General features: G+C 38.3%; 1 protein-coding gene across 2 annotated transcripts; it reads right to left on the bottom strand.

Moving 5' to 3' along the window:
* Positions 1-891: 891 nt before the first annotated feature.
* Positions 892-14,438, bottom strand: RNPC3 (RNA binding region (RNP1, RRM) containing 3). Of its 2 annotated transcripts, none has more exons than XM_010216163.2 (15): positions 14,121-14,438; positions 13,708-13,755; positions 12,581-12,699; positions 12,183-12,263; positions 11,350-11,461; positions 10,912-10,980; positions 9,373-9,518; positions 8,258-8,383; positions 7,274-7,410; positions 6,228-6,389; positions 5,939-6,033; positions 5,797-5,855; positions 5,094-5,226; positions 4,307-4,379; positions 892-1,111 (listed from the first exon to the last, which is right to left on the bottom strand). In XM_010216163.2, the coding sequence occupies exons 1-14, from the start codon at positions 14,436-14,438 to the stop codon at positions 4,320-4,322; spliced, it is 1,665 nt and encodes a 554-aa protein (XP_010214465.2). In that variant the 3' UTR covers positions 892-1,111; positions 4,307-4,319. The 2 variants fall into 2 exon arrangements, with proteins under 2 accessions (XP_010214465.2, XP_088380477.1); XM_088524351.1 differs by lacking the exon at positions 892-1,111 and adding an exon at positions 1,428-1,952.
* Positions 14,439-19,178: the final 4,740 nt, after the last annotated feature.

The raw sequence follows: 19,178 nt of genomic DNA, 5'->3' as shown, positions 1-19,178 counted from the left end.
CGCTATATCCAGGAGTTAATTCATATTACAGGGCTACAGGAAGATTCTTGATTATTACCTTCATTAGTCAGCTGTACCTGCAAAATTACAATTACATGAGTGTATTCAGAAGTTAATTAAATGGCCTGTGTTTGCTGCTTCCATGCAATCCAGGAAGCAGCCCCATATGACTTGCTAAAAAAAAGTGGTAATTTCACCTGAAATAGCAAAGAGAAAACTCAAACATGTTTCAACAAAAAAGGAAAAAATAGCAAAAAATGAGTATATAAGAAAGAGTAGGTTTAAGGGTGTGGAAGAAGCTTGCTCTGCCTCTTAAAAAAAGGGTTCTCTCAACAGAACACTGAAATTTCTTAGATTAAAATCGAGTGCGGGGAATATTCTACTTGTTCTCTGTTAGTACAACCCTGGCAAACACACAGCTTAGCTTTATTTACATCTTATTATTTACAATAAAATGGCCACGGAACTCAAGGTTTTGTTAGTTTTTTTTTGTGCTTTTGTTTTTTTCCACCCCCCGCAACTTCTTCTCTCTCTGGGCACCAAACTCTTTCTCCTGGCCTACGCAGGCAGAAACAAGAGTGGCTGTTTATGCCGTGCAGCCCCTGCAACCTCATTTCCAGTTCTGTTTGGCTTCCACAGCATGAAGAGATTTACAGTAAAGATCGGATCATCCTCAGATTGTCTCATCTTTTTACCCCGCATCTCCAACAGCTGAACATGACACCCAAGGCAGAAAGAAAGAATTCACTCCGATACCCACAAATATACACCCTGAATCTCCCTGAACATGTTCTTGGATTAACTGCAATTGTGTTACTTAACCTTTCAAAAAATAAAGGTGCACTCCCCTCCTCCCCCTTCCCAAACGACCATAAAAAAAAATGCAAAATGAAGAGAAAGGAATAATTTATTAGAGATTTTACAAGCAAATCGGCATACACTTGTCAGATAAATTCTGTGACTGTTTAAAGACATCTGGAATCTTTTAGATGAGTACATTTATGTCTTAAATAGTTTAGAAATGCTACTACGCACAGTTCAAGAGTCCCGATGATCACTGCTTCTTCTCTCAGCTCGGTAATACTTGAAAAAGATGGGACACAAAAGGGACCTGGAACATCACAAAGGCATGTTAAAATTATGAATGACCAGAAGAGAGGAGTATGTATTTTCTTTTTTTTTTTTTGTTTTGCTGCTGCTAAATTGGAAGATGTTGAATATTTACAAAACCACAGAAAGTCTGACAAAAGTAGCTCTATATAGAATAAGCTATCTAAAATTTGTATTAAAATGAATGAGAAAAATGTAATATCACTGGCAAAAACATTATTACAATGCAGAAAACAATTTTTAAAAAGTAGCAATAAATAGTTCAATTCCCAGACTATTATTTCATTGTGAGACACTGCTAGATTTTCTGTTCTCTATTCTAAAAAATAAGAAGCGTTCAAAGTAAATTAACTACACATTGTTTTTTATAAACCAGCACAACAGTAATCACTAAATGTTCTAATGTTCTTACAGCTCAACACTGTAATCATTTCCTGGACTGCTCTGAATTTTTTCTTTAACCGTCAGATATTTCATTAAAGAAAAACAAGAAGAAATTCTCGGTGTGAGACCAGCACAGCTCCACAATTAGATCACAAATGAGAGAAGTTTACAGTGTTTGAGGCAGAATGTGGAGGCCACATTTGGAGACTAGGAAACGTCATTATGTCTATTCAAGCAACAGAGACAACTCATTACTGCTTTCCCCTGAAGAAGTGCCCTTTCTTTTTTAAGTTACCAGATTAGTTGAAGCTCTAAAACGTGTCAACTCCTCCCCACAACTACTCTAAAAGAAACTTAAGAGGTCAAGTGCTATGGGAAACATTGCACAAAAAAGGATACAACAAGAAAGGATACACTCTGCATGACAGTATTACTGCAGTATTTACGCAGGAATGTGTCTAAAGAAGAACAGCAGAATGTGGTTTAAATTTACTTTATTCTCAGTATTGCATTCACATAACTTCATACTACCTATCATAAGCAAAACCACCTCATTTAATAAAATACAGTTTTGACCCCTTATCACATTTAATGAGGGCTGAGTCCACCAAAACTAACTCCATATTCCGAAGTAAATATGTCTTTTGAAACCTTGAATTGTTAAAGACAATACCAGAATTTTCTGTCTCATTGACTCTCTTTCAGTCTTCCACATTTTACAGACTCACTTTTTCCATCTGGTCCAAAACCAAATCATGTTTCCATTCAATGCAGTCTGCCAGGTCACTTCTTCCTTACAAAGAAGCTGGTGACCTTTCAGCATCAGCTTCTCCTACAATTCCCTTCTCCCCCAGAGCCAATGTTTTAGCTACAGAAAAAATAACCATCCCAAATACCACCGTGAATGTTTACGGGTCCATCAAAAAAGGAGGTATTTCAATCATAAAGGAGTAACAAAGCTTTTTTTTTTTCTTTTTAATAAAGCTTGCAGATTATATTCTATATAACGGAGAAAATCATGTTTGCAACAGTGTTCATGAACTAAACATGGCTTCCTCCTGTTTAAAAATAATATATATAATATATAATTATATATATATTTTAATGTAAGACTCTGACACTCTTCTTCCTTGCAGACACTTCCTCCTCAGATGTCTATCACAGAATTTCACATCACAAACCAGCATCTACCAGGGTTTAAGTCAGGACAGGAGAAACATCTGGGTAGAAATAGGTTGGCTTCATGATTAGTTAACAAGTGAAAGAAATCATTTTTAATTAAACTCACAGAGTCTCAGAATTCTGTATTAATCTGAGGAGTACTCCCTAACTTTACACATAAATGGTATACAAATAATATAATAATAATATAATATATAAAATAAGAAGTTAAACCAGTGTTAGTGAGCTATTTCATGTAACCTTCTATATGCATAAATAACCATTACATAAATATGCCTGCTCATTCTAATAATATACTTCTGACTTGATCATCAACCTGCTTAACCAAACAACAGCCACTTGCTTCGCTTTACGTAATTTGAAAACTATATAAAACATGCTGAGGCAAGTCAGAATCAGATTTTGTATGTGAAGTTAGCTGGAAAAACATGCAATGACCCTTGTGAGGATTGCCAATATCTTTTTTTTTCCCCCTATCAAGGAATTTGTTAGAAACAGGACCAAAACACTTAAATAAGCACTTATTTAAGCATCTGTTGACTTTTTAATAGTTTTGCTAAGATTTGTTTCCTTTCAACACAAGAACACCTGCAAAGAAATTGTCTTTCATTTTATAAAACAAGATACGGATTTTGCAAAGCAGGAATCAGAATTGGTAAGGCTGTAGAGCACCTCAGAAATGAGTGAAACAGCACAGACTTAAGTGGAATCTAACCAAAAATTCACAGACAACTGACAGAATGAGAAATCTACAATTATAATTATTATTAATAGAAATAGTGTCCTGGAAATAACAACATTGGGAGTTTCAAAACAGTTTTCCAAGTCAGAAGCAGGCACTCATATCCTTAATTTCAAGCTTTTTCTTCCTCTCAAAATAAGTGATCAAAACACGCAGAACAAAAAACACAGTAAAATAAGTTGAATGTTTCAAAATCTCTAAGCCTAGCATTTGAGTTCACTTAGCAGTGGGAGAAGGGGTTAAGTAGAAGGACACCCAGCTGAAATCTGTAGTCAGTTAAATGACATTTTAAGTTTGAGTTAGCTCAAATCAATGGGTGGAGGTTGAGAACTAAGTTATTCTGTGTGCTAGTTTAATAATTCTACTCAAACATTGTCTAGTGCGAGTCAGATACTTCGAGTAAGGCAGCAGTGAAGTAAAGCCATGTATATGACAAGAAAAAGTGAAATAATGATTGCTTTGTCAGCTCTGCAGACAGATATGCCAAAAATCAGCATCTGTGCATTGCATCACAAAAAGAAAGTCTCGATTAATATAATATTAAGTACAAGTTTCTAACACAGTACCCTTTACCAAATCAGACAGTCAAAGGATGCTGCAGCAGCACAAAGTGGTCAGATTCTTCAGATATATTTTCCAAACTCCTCATCCCCTAGTTTACACTTTAGAAAAACTGACAAAAAAAATCCCATGACCTGAGGCCTAGGCAACCAGCAGTCCCCAGGTTTCTAGAGAAAAGAAGCAGCAACATTTTAAACTTCCACTGTCTTTGTAACTTGCAGCCTGGTTTTCTGATAGCAGACTCACTAAAGAGGCTAAAAAACAGTCATACAAAGAAATAAAATCAGCCTGTGTCTTTCTCTTGTTTTTTAGACAGGGAATCCTTACCTTTTGCAGTGCTCTATTTTTTTCTTTTCCCTTCACTGGAATCCTGTTTTGGTCTAGCTGAACGAGCAAATTGCTGAAATTCTGTTAAGGACTACAAGTATCACTGATAACAGAGAAGTCAATCAAGAAGCAGAAACACGTAGGAGAATTTCAGTAAAGTAAATTTCAGTTTAAAACCTTCCCTTCCTTTTTCTGAGGGACAAATATACTACCGCATTAAATATGGTTACAGTTGTGCCTACTAGTCAACAATTAGGACCTCACTGATGGGCAGTTTAAAAATTTCTGTTCAAAAGCACAGATTATTAAGCAAGTAAGGCAGATAAACAGGAAGGGAAGATATAAACAGAGTAACTACAAAAGGATGAATATTTGATATTTACAGACCTCCATGCCTGCACATGAATTCCACGACTTCTGGTATCTCAGAAGGTATGTAGGAAGAAATAAATTTAAAATAGAGGTCATGGGAATAACAGTCTACTTAGACAGAGCAGTTATGCAAGCTAAATTACATTTAGGATACCTGGAGGTTCAAGAAGCTAAGAGCAGAAGAGTCAGTTTTATTAAGTCTTAAATAAAACACATTAACCTTTCTCTTTCAGAAGGGGTAGGGCCTCTATATATTTTTTAGTTATCGTAAAATTAGCAATACTGCCTTGGGTTCTTAAACTGTAACTTCTTTTTCTGTAGATGTCCAATGAAGTAGAACCCTACGTGACAGGCTAGAGACTCACAAGCAAATTTAGAAAAGTATGTATAATGCAAATCTTTCAATAAAAGATACAACCACCATGGGCTTCTCAAATAGCACATATCCATTTGCTTCTTTTAGAGCTTTAGCAGCTGCTTTTTCATTAGGTAGCCCAATGAAAGCCTGTCCCTTCATACGGCCTTCTTTCATCAAACGTATGTCAAACCTAGAAGCAAAATTGAGAATGAGAAATTACTTGAGTTTCTACATTTCACACATTCGTAATTTACACTTTCACAATTCATAGCATACATAATTCTCATGCTAAAAGTTGGGGAAATAATAGAAAGAGGAGCGCCTACAATCAGGAATTATGTCACTGGAAATCATTGATATTTGCAGGGGGAATTTTGTAAACTAGTTAGTAAAAAACTGACATTAAAAGGCAGGATGGCAAGCTGATGTACAACTACAGTAAATACAACATATGCAAAATGATCAGATACACACAATGATCTACTCTGTGTACATTCTGCTTCGCTCACCCATATACAGTTATTTCAGTGGTCAAAATATAAAGGCATAATATTTGTGTCTTTGAATCTGTTCAAAAAATAATTCTACTTTTGAACTTCAAATAAAGAAAGATTTGCAGATGAGAAGCATTTTCCCCCTTAAAAGTGCTGAAGTAGAGAGAAAAAAAAAGAAAAGATTACTAATCTTTAATCACAGTTTCCACCACAGTTGTAGAAATTAATAAAAAGATCTAATATTATCAGGCATCAAAATAGCTTACATATTTCGTTCCATTTCTGACTCAAAGTCAACATATCTTCCAAAAATGAACTTGAGATCCTGGAATTAAAGGGCAGGTATAAGAGGAAAGTTGATTCTTTAAAAAACTTTTTCGTAACTACTTAATTTGTTTGTTTACCTACCTTTTCTTGAACTTGCTTAGCTAAATTCTTCACATATATCCTGCAATTTGGATCACCTGGCTCATAGTTTTTGAAAACAGAGAATTTTTCCATTTCTTGAACAAGATGAAGACAGAAAAATAGACAATCTAAATGTTACAATTCATTTAAGGATTTTTTTTTTTTACTTTTAATATACAAAACAAATAGCTAAATTTTATGTATCTGATAAATTAAAAAAGAAATACTATTTAAACTTACTACAAAAAGCAAAGATGTATTAATACAGGATTTATTTTCAAAGCCATACCTTCTCTAGAAAGTCTGTTTTTTTCTAGTTCCCTTCTAGAAATAAATTCTGATGGTATTTCATCATTCTCCTCTTCCGTTTCCATTTTATCATTTGAGGTAGGAGCAGGGAAAATCTTTCCAAATCCTGCATTATTGATTTCTTCTGTGGTTGCACAAAGATCTAAAATTTGAATACATTACATAAAGTGGTTTGTATGTACATTTACAACCGTATCAACTGCAAGTTAAAATACGTACACATATAAAAATTAGAAGTAGTGTTTGAACACAGTAGCATGCTAAAAGAATCTGAATACACTCTTAAGAAAATCTGCCTTCATCCCTGGCTTTATGTGGTTGTATAAAATCAGCTTTACTACAGATAAAACCCATGGCATGTGCAGCTAAAATAAAACTAGACATACTCTTCAAAGCTGCATACATTTCATTTAGTTTTTAATATATTAATTCAAATAAATTTTACATTATTGGAAAAATGCTAAAAATATACAGGACTAAAGATAACAAGCAGCCACCAAGTCTCACTGCTACTGCTGCCCAGTATTTATGCAGCAGATTATCAGCACATTGCAGGAAGGAAGCAACAACTTGAGGGCTGCCCTCTAGGAGCTGCAATCTAAAGTTACCCTGGTGTATTCAATTACACCACATAACACTGAGAAGGATCTTGTAACATGCTTGCTAAAAACAGCCTAAGGTTTTTAAAAGCATGTGAAATTCACTGTAAAAGCAGAGTGCTCATAATACAGACCAACCTTTAAACCACTCCTCCCTCTATATATAGAAATATACTCTACATGAAGGCCCAGAGTTCTGTGCTTTAACAAAGGAAAAGAAAAAAATGCAGACAAAATGCAATTTGCTGTGCTTTAAAAAAGCAAGCAGAAACAAAAGAACAACCTCTGACAGATACTATTTATGAAATTGACAGTATGAAAGAATGAATAAATAAATAAAAGGCCCTGGCTGAAACTTTAGCAGACTTCTGCAAGCTGCAATCACATGAAGTTAGTATTAAATATATATAAAGTACAAATTTCTTACCATTTTTTTCTTCGCTTTCTGAATTTATCTGAAGAACAGATGGGATGTCAGTAGTAATATGAAATTCAATTTTTTTATGACCTACATGTTGAGGCTGTTCAAAGACATCTGAAGGTGACAGTGTAGGGTGCAAATTACTGTTTAAAACAACAACATGTTAATCAAACTTAAACAGAATTGGTCACTGACAAATACATATTCAAAACATAAGCATTCCTTCCATTTAGATTTTATGCTGTTATTTTAACAAACATGAGTTTTCTTTTTCATAATCAATTTCACCTTTACTAAGGAACATTTAAAACAATATAAATACATTAGGTTTGCCCCATGCAAAGCAAGCACAAAAAAAAAAATAAACCCAAACCCACAAGAACATACTATACCAGAGGAACTTGAGAAAAGCTTTCCATTAACAACTTTAGTAATCCAAACTGGCCTTGTTGCTGTTTTCATGTAGTATAATTAGACTTTTTTTAAACAACAACAAAAAATTCTTAGAGGAAAAAGGAAAGCTATTTAAAAAAAATGCACTTGCAATTGATTGTCACTACACAGAAATATTATACTGCTGTCTATTCTGCTGTATATAGCTGTTTCAAAAACCAAAGAGACTAAACCACACCAATTTTTATTCTTGCTCTCTATATTTTCAAAAGAACCACCTTTAACAATAAATGTAGATTCCCACATTGTCAGGGCAATATGATTGTTATTAGCTTGACAGGCAGAATGAGAAAGCTATAGCATGAGTCAGGCTATGGCTGCTTGTTTAGCAAACTTGAGGTCAAATTACAAGCAAATTAGGACCTTCAGGAGCAAGGGTAAAAACCAAATGCATGGCTAAATGAGACCAATCCTGCTACAGAGAATATAGACCAATAAAGAGGTTTGTATTAAAATAGCAACACCAAGCATCAGGCAGTGAAGTCATATAGTGAAAGGAATAAAGTTCTGCAAAGACACCACGCAAACAACACAAACCTGTGGGGAGCACACACGGGAGCATTCAGCAAGTCTTTAATTCTTTGTTTTTTCCTAACTCCACGTCTCTTCGTGCTTATTGGCCTCTTAGGCTGAAGGGTTGCTAATTCCATCAACTTGGTCATTCTGTTTTAGACACAACAATTAATACAAAAGAAAGAACCCACGTGAGTTTAAAGCTTACGTGAGAATGCCCATTGTAATCTCTCTTTCTTAAAAACTTTGAAATATAACTTTTAGAAATATAATCATATATTAAGCTGCATTAAGACCTAAACCACACTAATAAATTACATCACGTATGAATTCAATGTACATAGAGCCAAGGAGCATTACTTAATCAACAGACCAAAACTGTAATGAGTTCAGTGATATCTCTTCTTTCTCCAGCAAGGTATCTAATCAGGACACTGAGGCTGAGAAACGTTAAGATGCCCCACACTGAATCAAGTTTTTATACTACTTCCACTCTGCAGGAATTTTCCCTTTTTTTTTTTTTTTTCCAAAGCATGCATTCTTTCTGAGTATAACATTGAGATTGTCCTATTTACTTTTCATTTCCCTTTAAATATTAGATGCAGAAAATTATTTCTTTATCTAGTACCAGTTTAAAGCTGAGAAATCAGCTATGATGTAATTCAGTACATGCAGCATCCCCAAACTGTCGGCAAATCCTCAGAAGATACAACCACCCATTCTTATTACTACACTACACGCTGATGGAGAAAGAACATTTTGAAAGAGTATGAACTTATCAGTCAGCCTGAAAGTCACAGGCTACCTACTCAAGCAAAGATGTGGAAAACCAAATTAAATCCAGAAAATGATCTGACAATTACTTCCATTACTCTGGCTCATTCTGAATTTATGTTCTTTCTTCACACAGAAAGAGACAGTAGGTTTTGGTACCCTGTGACCATTTTCTTCCTATTACTGACATCAAAAACAACATTGACTTTGTATATTTTTTTAGGCACCCTGAAGTTTCTTGAAGAGCCTGGAGAGATTAATTATATACTGAAAAAATGAGAAGGAACTCCACCACTGGCAAATCTGGAATGAAAACACAGCCTTAAAGGAATCAACAACTTACAAATAATAATTAAAAAACGTACCTCTCTTTTTCCTCACTATCACTTTCATATTCTGATTCCTCCCCACTAGATACTTGCTCTTCTTCCTCTTCGGGCAAAGGTGGCTCTTCAGGAGGCAGAGGTGGTATTGGGGGAGGTGGCACAGGCACTGGTAAATACTCTTCATACTAGTTAGGAGGAAAAAGACAGTCACTTTTTTTCTGCAAATTTCACATAATAAAAGCAGTGAAAGTAAGACACTAGAAGATGCCAAAGCAGCTTTTTTAAAGCATGTTCATAGCAATATATCTGATGTGTTGATAAATTGCTAATGAGAACTTATTATCTGCTGCTTTCTAAAGTGTTACAGTGAATGTTTTTACTCTTAAATTAAGGAGTTACTCTTTTAATTTAAGGAGTTAATAATAACCATTACAAAAAATAAATATTATGAAATATATTATACTATTATAATAGTATAAATTATACTATCTACAAAAAAGTCCAACTGTGCTAACAATCTACATTACTGTACAGAACATCTACTTGCATGTACCATCTATATTGAATTATCTACTTGCATGTATCATCAATTTGACAAAGCACTGATATCTTTAGGCACTGAGATTGCTATAAAGAAAAAAAAGCTGCTCTATGGATTTTTTAAGGACAGGCTTCTCACCCTACTACTCATTTCTGTATGAACGTAACATTTACATCATTTAACTTGGTCGAAAAAACAGATCAAAAAATCAAACATAATGATTCCCAGAAAAGCAATGTGAAATTAATAATGTGATGAATGTATTTTATAGCTTTCATTATCAGCTACTTGACAAACCTTTGTCATTAAAATGATGTGGCTTTTATTAGGGCAATCACCCAGTGTAATGGAACCCAGATTTCCTACATCCATTCCCTACACCCAATTCTAGCAACAACGACAACTACAGAACGTCCTTTCTGGCTCTATTTTCCCCTTGCAATCAGTTAAAACTGCTCTTTCAGGGATAACAGAGAACCAGGGATAACTGAGGCCAGGGAGATGGTATTTCAAGATCCCCCGAAATACTGCTACAGATATAGCTCCTGCTAAACCTCTGCCAGTTCTTCCTTACACCTGCCCCGTTTGAAAAATAAAAATAAAATCCTGGAGATGGAGCAAATTAGATCCCAAAGCTCTGCATAATCTCATTAGCAGTATGAATCTTATTAGAACTCCCAAGAAACACACAGATCAAAGAACTTTACACGCCTCTGTAAGGCAATGGGCTAGTAGTATTCTATTTTATCTCCTGTATGATGCTATAAACACTTCTAAACCTCCCCTTTTATACTCAACACTTTGAAATATGCAGTTCTACTCTCAGAGGGGAGTATTTCTTTAAACACAACTAAAAAGATGTCTTTAGAAAACGACCACGCACATCTTATCCAATTAAATTTAGCAACACCTGCTGACTTTCACATATTTCTTCAACTTCTGCAGTTTTAAACTTAGATCTTCTATTGTGTTCCTCATCTTTTAAAATGTGAATATATATTTCAACTACTGTAAAAAAACATTATAAAATAAGTTACCATGGGAGGGCGAGCGGTAATTGGTCCAAAAGGTGGAGGAAGATTCATTTTATTCATAAGATGAAGTACCTGAAATAATTCAAATTAAGTGTTACTTCCTTTAGAAAAGGAAAAGTTACTTGCCAGCTATCAGGGCTATAGTTTTTGACAGGGGGTAAATCAATATACTTTTAAAGAGGACACAACTATGTTGCTTTAAACCAATGTAAAAGCCTACACTAAAAGCCAACGTAAGCCAACACTAACAGTAAAAACAAGTGACATCTGAAAAAGGCTAAGCAAAGAGCACATTAAAAGGTCTTCTCAGAACTAAATTACAGAAATATCCAACTAAAACCTAATTATGGAGATCTTTTTTGTCCAGTTTCCATTCAGTGCAGTGAATGAACAGTTACTTCTGGTCAATGGAGTCTTAGCACAGTAAAGAACTTTACTTACCTGTACATAGAACTTGGGCACGCTTGCCAAGGCATTTGCTATATTTGTTAGAATTGTACTTGAAGGTGGTGGATACAAATATTTGAGGCAAGAATTGATGGGAAAGGTGAGGCTGAGGAAAAAGATCAAAGACAAGGAATCTTAGCTCCACTATCATGTGATAACTGGTAACAATGAATATTAGAGGTTTAACATTCATTACATCCGTGAAATATCACTGAAATGTCCCCATTTCTTCTAGTACAGTAATAATTTTAGGTGGCTGGATTCTGTCTTCTGCATTAGGGGGTAATCAGTCCCTTATATGCGATAAACTTACTGGATTTGGCAAAAACACAAGTATTAACACATGCAGGAAGCTTAAAGCACACAGGTAAGAACCTACATGTCACAGGACTACAGCACAGCCATGCTGCACAGACACCACAAACCCAACAGCCTCACAAAACGCTGGATTTATATATTCTATGCCCCAAAACATTCTTCATGTATGCAACAATGCAAACAGCAAAACAAGGAGCAAGAAGCCTCTGAAAAACAAGAGTAATCTGCTGTTAACACTCCGACAATCCCCCAGCCCTCAAAATTCCTCCCGAGAAAGCTACAAATTGCATTAGAAGGCTATTATGTAGCCCCCAGCTCCACCTCTATCCCTACGCAACCCCAGGGTCAGAAATTGATGAGCAATGAATTTCACGTCTAATATATCTACACATGTAGAACAGCATCATACTATAGAACAGAACTACTGCATTATCTCTGGTTCAACAGTATGGAACAGCTGTTTTCAAATTAGCAGAATAAAATAGCTATGCAAGAATAGAAATACTAACCCATGATTGGGAGCAATTCCATTGTCAATTTTAAGACAGCTTGATTCTTTCTTCTCTTCTTCCTTTACAGGCTCCTCTGAGCTGAAAGATAATCTAGTATTAGTTAAAGCAGAACAAAATTCAAATGTTTCACAACATATGAAATAAATTTCACTTCCTAGATTTCACTTCCGAGAGTCAAAAATTTAAAAATAAATTATTTATAACAGTTTTTGCCATTGACTAGATAGGTAAAAGGCATCCAAAGAGCCCTTATCTACAGAACTGAACCTGTCTGGTAATGTTTTTAAACAGTTATCTGGCTTATCCTTTAACTAAATAGTATTGTGACAGCATTGTGAATAAAGAATTTCATTTCCTTGACCTCAAACATGGAAACTAAATTATTACTCACGTACCTTTTACTCTTCTCTGAGAGCGAAGGCTGGCTTAGTACCTGTATGCTGTCCTGCTCCTTCGCAAATTCAACAACTAAAGTGTGACCTAAAAGCTTCAGCTGATGCAGTCTCGACAAGGCCTTCAAATAAACATCGGAGAGAAAGAAAAAGAAGAGGGAAAACATGACAATATATTTCAAAGAGCAATCACTCTTCTTTGCTTCAAAGAGGCTGCTTTAAGCTAGATCTGTGCCATTACAGAGGCAGTGCTGCACAGTGCCCGCCTTGGTGGCCCTGTTTTTGGCAGCCTCTTTCCTGGAAAAAAAAATGACATTGCATAGCAACCTTACCTATCACTTCTATTTAATGATTCTGTAAAACTCTATGATTTCAAGCAGCAAACCTCTTTCTTACGAACTACAACATACTGAAGTCTAACAACAATATCTGGACACCTAAAAATCAAGATTTCTAAAATACTTAACTAGGAAGGCCTAGCATTCTGCAAGATGGAAAGACTGTCCTGGAAATCAGGATAGGCTACTGCTGACTGATACAAAGCAACCCAAATCCACCCTGTTTACATGTTTTTTTTGGAATTTCTTTGAACATCATGCTACAACAGGGCCTGAAAAAAACCAGCATGTAAGACTAGACGGGCTTTTTATGAGTACTATTTAAAAAATAGGTATTAATATTATCTTTCTTGTATGCATGCGTCCCATTAATACAATACTTTTCTTGTTCTAACATTTGGCACACAAAGTAGTCTTGAACTATGTACATCGCTGCACCTTAATCTTATAACAAATATATGATTATGTAGGAAACATGTTATGTTTGCTGTATCAAGCCAGTTTTTATACAAATAGGCACATATCCCTTTAGACATCATCTCAGGTGGCCTTGCCTTAAGTGACAGGTTAGATCAGGTGACTTCCAGAAGTCCCATCCAACCTATATTTTTTACACTGTGTATAAAAATATTTTGTTTTTAACAAATCCATCGTGCACCTACAGATATGGAACTGTAATATATTTTTGCACCAACACTCAGTGGTAAAAGATGCAGAAAAAAAAATAGAGCAGAAGGGGCAATCCAGGAGAGCTCTTTGCCAAAAACGCTTAATCACGACCTCCACACCAACCTTGGCCGCCGCGTTCTCACTGGGGAACGTCGCGAAAGCAGTATGTTTCTATAAAACAAACAAAAAACATCTTTTTGTCAATCTGAGCTCGTACACAGCGAGAGAGGCAGCAAAAATAAGCCTACGTGGAGATTCTATCCAGGGGTAACTTGTGGATGCAAACTGGGGCGTTGGAAAGCTGCGAGGTGCCAAAGCCACACATGGGACAGCACTGAGGGGCTAGGGACGGCTTCTCCTCCGCATTTAGGACAAGAGCTGCCTGCAATGGCAAAGCAGGGCGGGAAGCTGAACGTCTGGGGAACAGGGGAAGGAGTTGGTGTGTTTTTGGTGAGGTGAAAGTCCCCGTCCCCCGGGGCTACGAGGCCGGGTACCCTCCTAGCCCCGCTCCTCGCCCCGCGGGCGCCGTCCCTCACCAGCCGCCCGTGGTCGGAGAGGACGCGCACGGCCACGGCGCCGAAGTGCCGCAGCAGATCCTCCTTCTCGGCCGCCGCCAGCTCGGCGGGCAGGTGCCGCACGAGCAGCGTCCGCCCGCGCCGCCGCGACACCGCGGGAGCGGGGCCAGCGCCCAGGGCAGGCGGCGCGGGGCCCGGTAGCGGCGGCGCGGGGCCCGGCAGCGGCGGCGCGGGGCCGGGAAGGGGCGCGGGCCCGGGCAGGGGCGGCGCGGGGCCCGGCGCGCCGCTCGCCGCCATGTTGCCGCCCGCCCGCGCCTCCTCGGTGGCCGGCGCCGCCATGGCCGCGCCACGCGCGGGGCCGGCAGCGCCAAATCCCGCGAGAGCTGCGGCACCTGCGACCTCGCCTCTCGCGAGAGCGGCGAGCGCCCCCTCACGGCGCGGAGGGGCTGCGGGTTCGAGACCCGCCGCCGCCACCTCGTTGCCCTGGGGGTGGCAGCGATATCTGTGTCCCTGTCCCCGCTTATGGGTCACCCCCAAAATCACCGTCCCGCCTCCTGGGGCTTCCTCTCGCTGTGGGGAAGCGAGCTGTGCGGGGGACCCCTCTACACTGTGCTAGGGTCTCCTCTGAGGAGACAGCAGCTTCTGAGGGGCCCTGAGGAGCGGCTCACACTTAAGCACTGGCCTCCTTCATGTGTTTAATTTTTCCGTTTTCTTTCTTGCTTTAAAGAGCTGAGGTACCAAAGCGGTGGCCAGTCTGTTCAGGGCTCTGCTTTTCATGTTCGACCGCTAGATGATGCCGTGGCTCTTCCCAATACGTGCGGCCCCGTACAGGGCTCCGCCATGCCCCTTTCCTTACGTTAAATCACTTTGAATCACTCTTACATTACATTGGTGCTCTCTGCACAAACCCCACGGGCCAGACATCGGTAGCTCTTCCCGTTAGTACTGAGAACCGCATTAGCCGTAGTTAATACTGTGCCTTTAAATGCACATTTTTGGAAATCAGGTTTTCAAAGGTGACATTCATCATTTTATTGATGCTCCTCCCCGAGTGTTCTCAAAAGAACAATATTCCTTCCTCACTTGAGCTAACTGTTTGCTCCATTTACCATTTTTATGAACTCCCACAAGTACCTTTTAATAATTTTTATGTTAATTCCTTTGTCCTTTAAAGCAAAACATTAACTGTGTAACAAGGTTAAATTGGTAGGGGCTGCCAAAGCAAACATATTCAGCTAGCCAGCCCCTGCATAGGATATGTTGATATGATAACAGGGTGTTAATCGTTTGGCCTCCAGACATAAACTTATTGAAAGATACCTGAAATTCCCTTCCAAAAGAAATCATCAGACTTACATGGAGAATGAATATATAAAGTAAATTGAAAACAAGGTAAACATTCATAGGGAATGAATATATGAATTAAAAATCCCTAAATGAAAACATCCCTGCGTGAAACATTTGACTTTTCCCAAACCTTGAAAAGTCTTGGGCTGTAACTGTCTTATATTTTGTGCATATGCGATATTAAAGTAGTGGCTTCTTACTTTCTTCTCTGTGTCTAGACTCGTTTTTAAGCTGGAATAGGCTTTATTTCTATGCACTCTGGTCAGGAAAAAACTTCCTGGCTGCAAAAGAAAAGTCATCTGGAGATTTATGGATCTGAATTACAGCAGATCACTTAGCAGTAAAGCTTCATGCAGATCACAAGGAGGAGGATGAATTCCCTAGGGGAACAGTGGATTTCAACCTTTGCCATTTGTTAATAGAAAAGCTCAAGCAGTCATTAATATTAGATGGGTGGAGCTATTTTATATATTGGCACCATCAAAACTCAGCCTGAGTGGAGCAAAGTCAAGTTTAAGATGAGCAGAGAGGAACTCGCTATCCTAAATAAAACAACAACAAAAAAGAGTCAGTAGAGGTTAAATTGCTTCCAATGCAGAGTGCACCATTGCCTCGTTTAAGACTCTACTGTAAAATGCTGTATTTTCCCCTTGGTTCTTCTTGTTGTACAGCAATTAGTGTTTCTGCCTAGACTATATTAATTATTCTGAGTCCACTGAATAAGAGCATGCATTTTTGGAAAGGTTAAGTGCACAGTCACTCTCATATGTTTGCTTGCTTTTTTTCTGGCATTAACACAGTGATTCTTGTGCTTATATGATGATATTCAAGTATTACTTTTTCTCACCTTGAGAAAAATGTATTCTTTTCCTTTTTTTGCCTTTTTTCTTCCCTTTTCATGCTCTAACTGGAACAACTGTGGGATAACAAAGCCCTTTATGCCATTACAGCAGTATTTTCTCAGTACAACTTTGATAAAACTCACACAGCGAAGCTTCACAGCGCCTTCATCTGCACGTTTCAGACTGCTCTAGCAGAGGCCTTTTCAAGTAGAAAACAAGCAGCCATTTGTCTCTATTCTTAGACTTTTTTTTTTTAACAAAGCAAATATTTTTAAATCTAGACTAAGAACATGCCCTTCCATTCCACGGAATTCCAACAGCGTCAATGAAAAATATTATAAAATATTACAATATTACGGCCTGCCAACCACTTCAGCATGCACTTCTGCGTTAAGCCCAGGCTGCAGGTGCATTAACAGTCTCATTAATTCCCTCCTAGATGAGGTGTCCATGCCCAGCACGACTCAGACAGCAAACCCCATGGACAGGCTGCAATGTACAGTGTACTAAATATTAAAGCAGAGGGTTCTTATGTGCTGTGGCAAACTCTGGTCTAAGGATCCTCTGCAGTTTCCTGCTCTTAGCTCCTGCTAATCGCTTGGGGCAGAAAGACACAGAAATCAAAGTCATAGATGCCAGGAAAAAGCAGTTATTTTCTTAGCAAGAGGATCGATGCTGCAGCCTAAGTACTGCAAAGATTCCCGTGCTCCTGGCCACCTCAGAACTGTGCTGGTGCAAAGTCCCATGCTGCTGCTATATGGCATTAGTCACAATATTTTCTAGACATAATCGTTTTCTTTGCAAATCATTTAATCCATGTGGAAAATAAACGCTCGTACTTGGCAAGCAACGCCAGCATGGGTTTGGTGAAATCTACTGATAATGTTCCCATATTTTGGCAGCCGCCTGATGGAAGGAGTGAAGCTGCTGAGTGACAGATTTTCCTATTTACACTTTGCATCAGCTTCGGTTCGTGTAGGAAGCTTCTGGTCTGCTGTGAAAGAAATGAGCTTGTCAAATGCCACATTTACTGCAGAACACATTCTTCCAACTCATTAGTCATTTCAAAGCCTTGGCCCAGAAAAGCCTTGTTGGCATTCTCCTTTCTGTTGCTTTAGCTCTTTATTTATAATTTGTTGAAACAGCTCGAGTTTAACATGCAAATTTTAAAAGGCAAAGCTTTAAGTATGTATTTTTAAAGCACTTGTGTAAAACAGAGCTTGACAGAGTTATGTTTTTTAGATGTAACAGCAAGTATATATTGAACTCACTTCCTAACTCCCACTATTTTCTCTCACTATTCATTTATTCCATAAAACGCTTCTGATCTGTCTTGTGCGAATATGACACTTACTGACTTCTTTATGTACATATGGACTCAGGGATCTTTTGTTTTCATCAGGATGCTCATGAAATAGTTCTAGTGAAGATTGCTGGCACTGATTTATTGGTGGAATGGGGAAGTTGAGCAAAGGGAAAGATCCAGAGCCATGAAGCCTGTATGAAAACAGGGGCAAGGAGAAAAGAAAAAATGAAAGGTTGAGGAGAGGAAAAAACGGGCAGGAAATCAAGCAAGGAAAGGGAGGGATAAAGATTAAGAAGGATCATCTACCACCTCATAAGGAGAAGCTGCACCCCGAGGCCAGGCAAGCTGCGTGAGAGTGGGCAGGTCCTTTACCTTTGGAAGAGGAAACGCGGTGGCCGTGTGGAGAGCAAGGCTGACCATGGGTGTGAAGAGCTGAGACTCAACGGAGCGACAGAAGGGTTGAGGTTATAGGTTGAGGTTGGAGGTTAGGGAGGTGATGGGTGCCTACCTACCTTCCGTAGGCCCTTTCATGAGCTGCAGGTCAATGCTGCCCATTTATCACGTGGGAGGTTCCAGAAGGAGATTCCGTGGAGGGAAAGCTTCACAAAGTACATTTTAAAAGGTCTGAGATACTATTAAACATTCTTCTTGTTTGGTGCATGCAGTGATTACAGATGTCAGTTTTACCCACCTTGGAGGCCATCTTGGCCTTAAACTGATCCTCTTTCATCATTTATTTTAAGATAAGTGGGTCATTCACCACAGTAAAATACATGTCCCTCCCCATTCCTAAATGCAGTCCCGATCCCTCTCCCTAAAAGCACCTCGTGGAGTTAAGAAGATGTAGCACTGTCAGCTACATAAATTAAATTGGACAGGCAGCTTTAAATTGGCCTGTCTCCTGGGCAAGGGGTATTTTTCTGGTTTAGAAGATATTTTCTACTGGAATACGCAAGTCGGGATCCTGGAGGACTTCAAGGATACCTGAAGTGCTCCAGCTCAGGAAGTCTGCAAATTGTAATAGGGGAGTAGAGCTGGTGTTTTGTTCTTTGGTTGTATCATATGTTTATAGTTGAACGCTGTCAAAGTTACTCTTTTGTTCCTTAATGATAATAGATTCTAAAACAGTTTGCTCTTGGTTAATTATGGGATATGTCAGGTCTCCTTGAAGATTATTGTTTTTGGATTAAAAACCTGCATTTTAAATTTCAAGCCTCATTCCTGCTGAGAAAAAATAATGTAAACCGACAGCATAGCCAAGCTCCTGAGTCATGCATCTGCTGTCAAGGAGTGATGTTATTTTCTTTCCTTTTTTTTTTTTTATATAGACTCTTGTAACATCAAAGGTAAATATCTATTCAAAAATTCTGCTGCAAAAAGCTGTGATAGCTCCAGGAAAACACATTCCACTTCCCAAACTGACTTTGCTAATCAAAAAGCTTAAGTGACCTTGACGTTTGTAAGTCTTTTAAAATGTACCATCTACCCTCAGGATATGAAATTCCATTTTAGAACTAATTTTTACATTAGGAACTAATAGGTACCATTTTAGCCAATTTAAAATGAATTTAGTGTGCAGCAGAA

Source organism: Tinamus guttatus, unplaced genomic scaffold (assembly GCF_059628265.1).
Source record: "Tinamus guttatus ecotype Peru unplaced genomic scaffold, ASM5962826v1 Tinamus_guttatus_pri_ptg000211l, whole genome shotgun sequence".
Classification (NCBI taxonomy): domain Eukaryota; kingdom Metazoa; phylum Chordata; class Aves; order Tinamiformes; family Tinamidae; genus Tinamus; species Tinamus guttatus.
This window is presented reverse-complemented; position numbering and strand designations above follow the sequence as displayed.

Excerpts from the sequence above, each read along its gene's own strand:
- RNPC3 (XM_010216163.2), bottom strand. The coding sequence starts at position 14,438 with ATGGCGGCGCCGGCCACCGAGGAGGCGCGGGCGGGCGGCAACATGGCG. Across the intron at positions 9,519-10,911 it reads TTACCGCTCGCCCTCCCATG|TATGAAGAGTATTTACCAGT; the intron begins GTAACTTATTTT and ends CCTCCTAACTAG. Across the intron at positions 6,034-6,227 it reads AAACAGACTTTCTAGAGAAG|AAATGGAAAAATTCTCTGTT; the intron begins GTATGGCTTTGA and ends ATCTTGTTCAAG.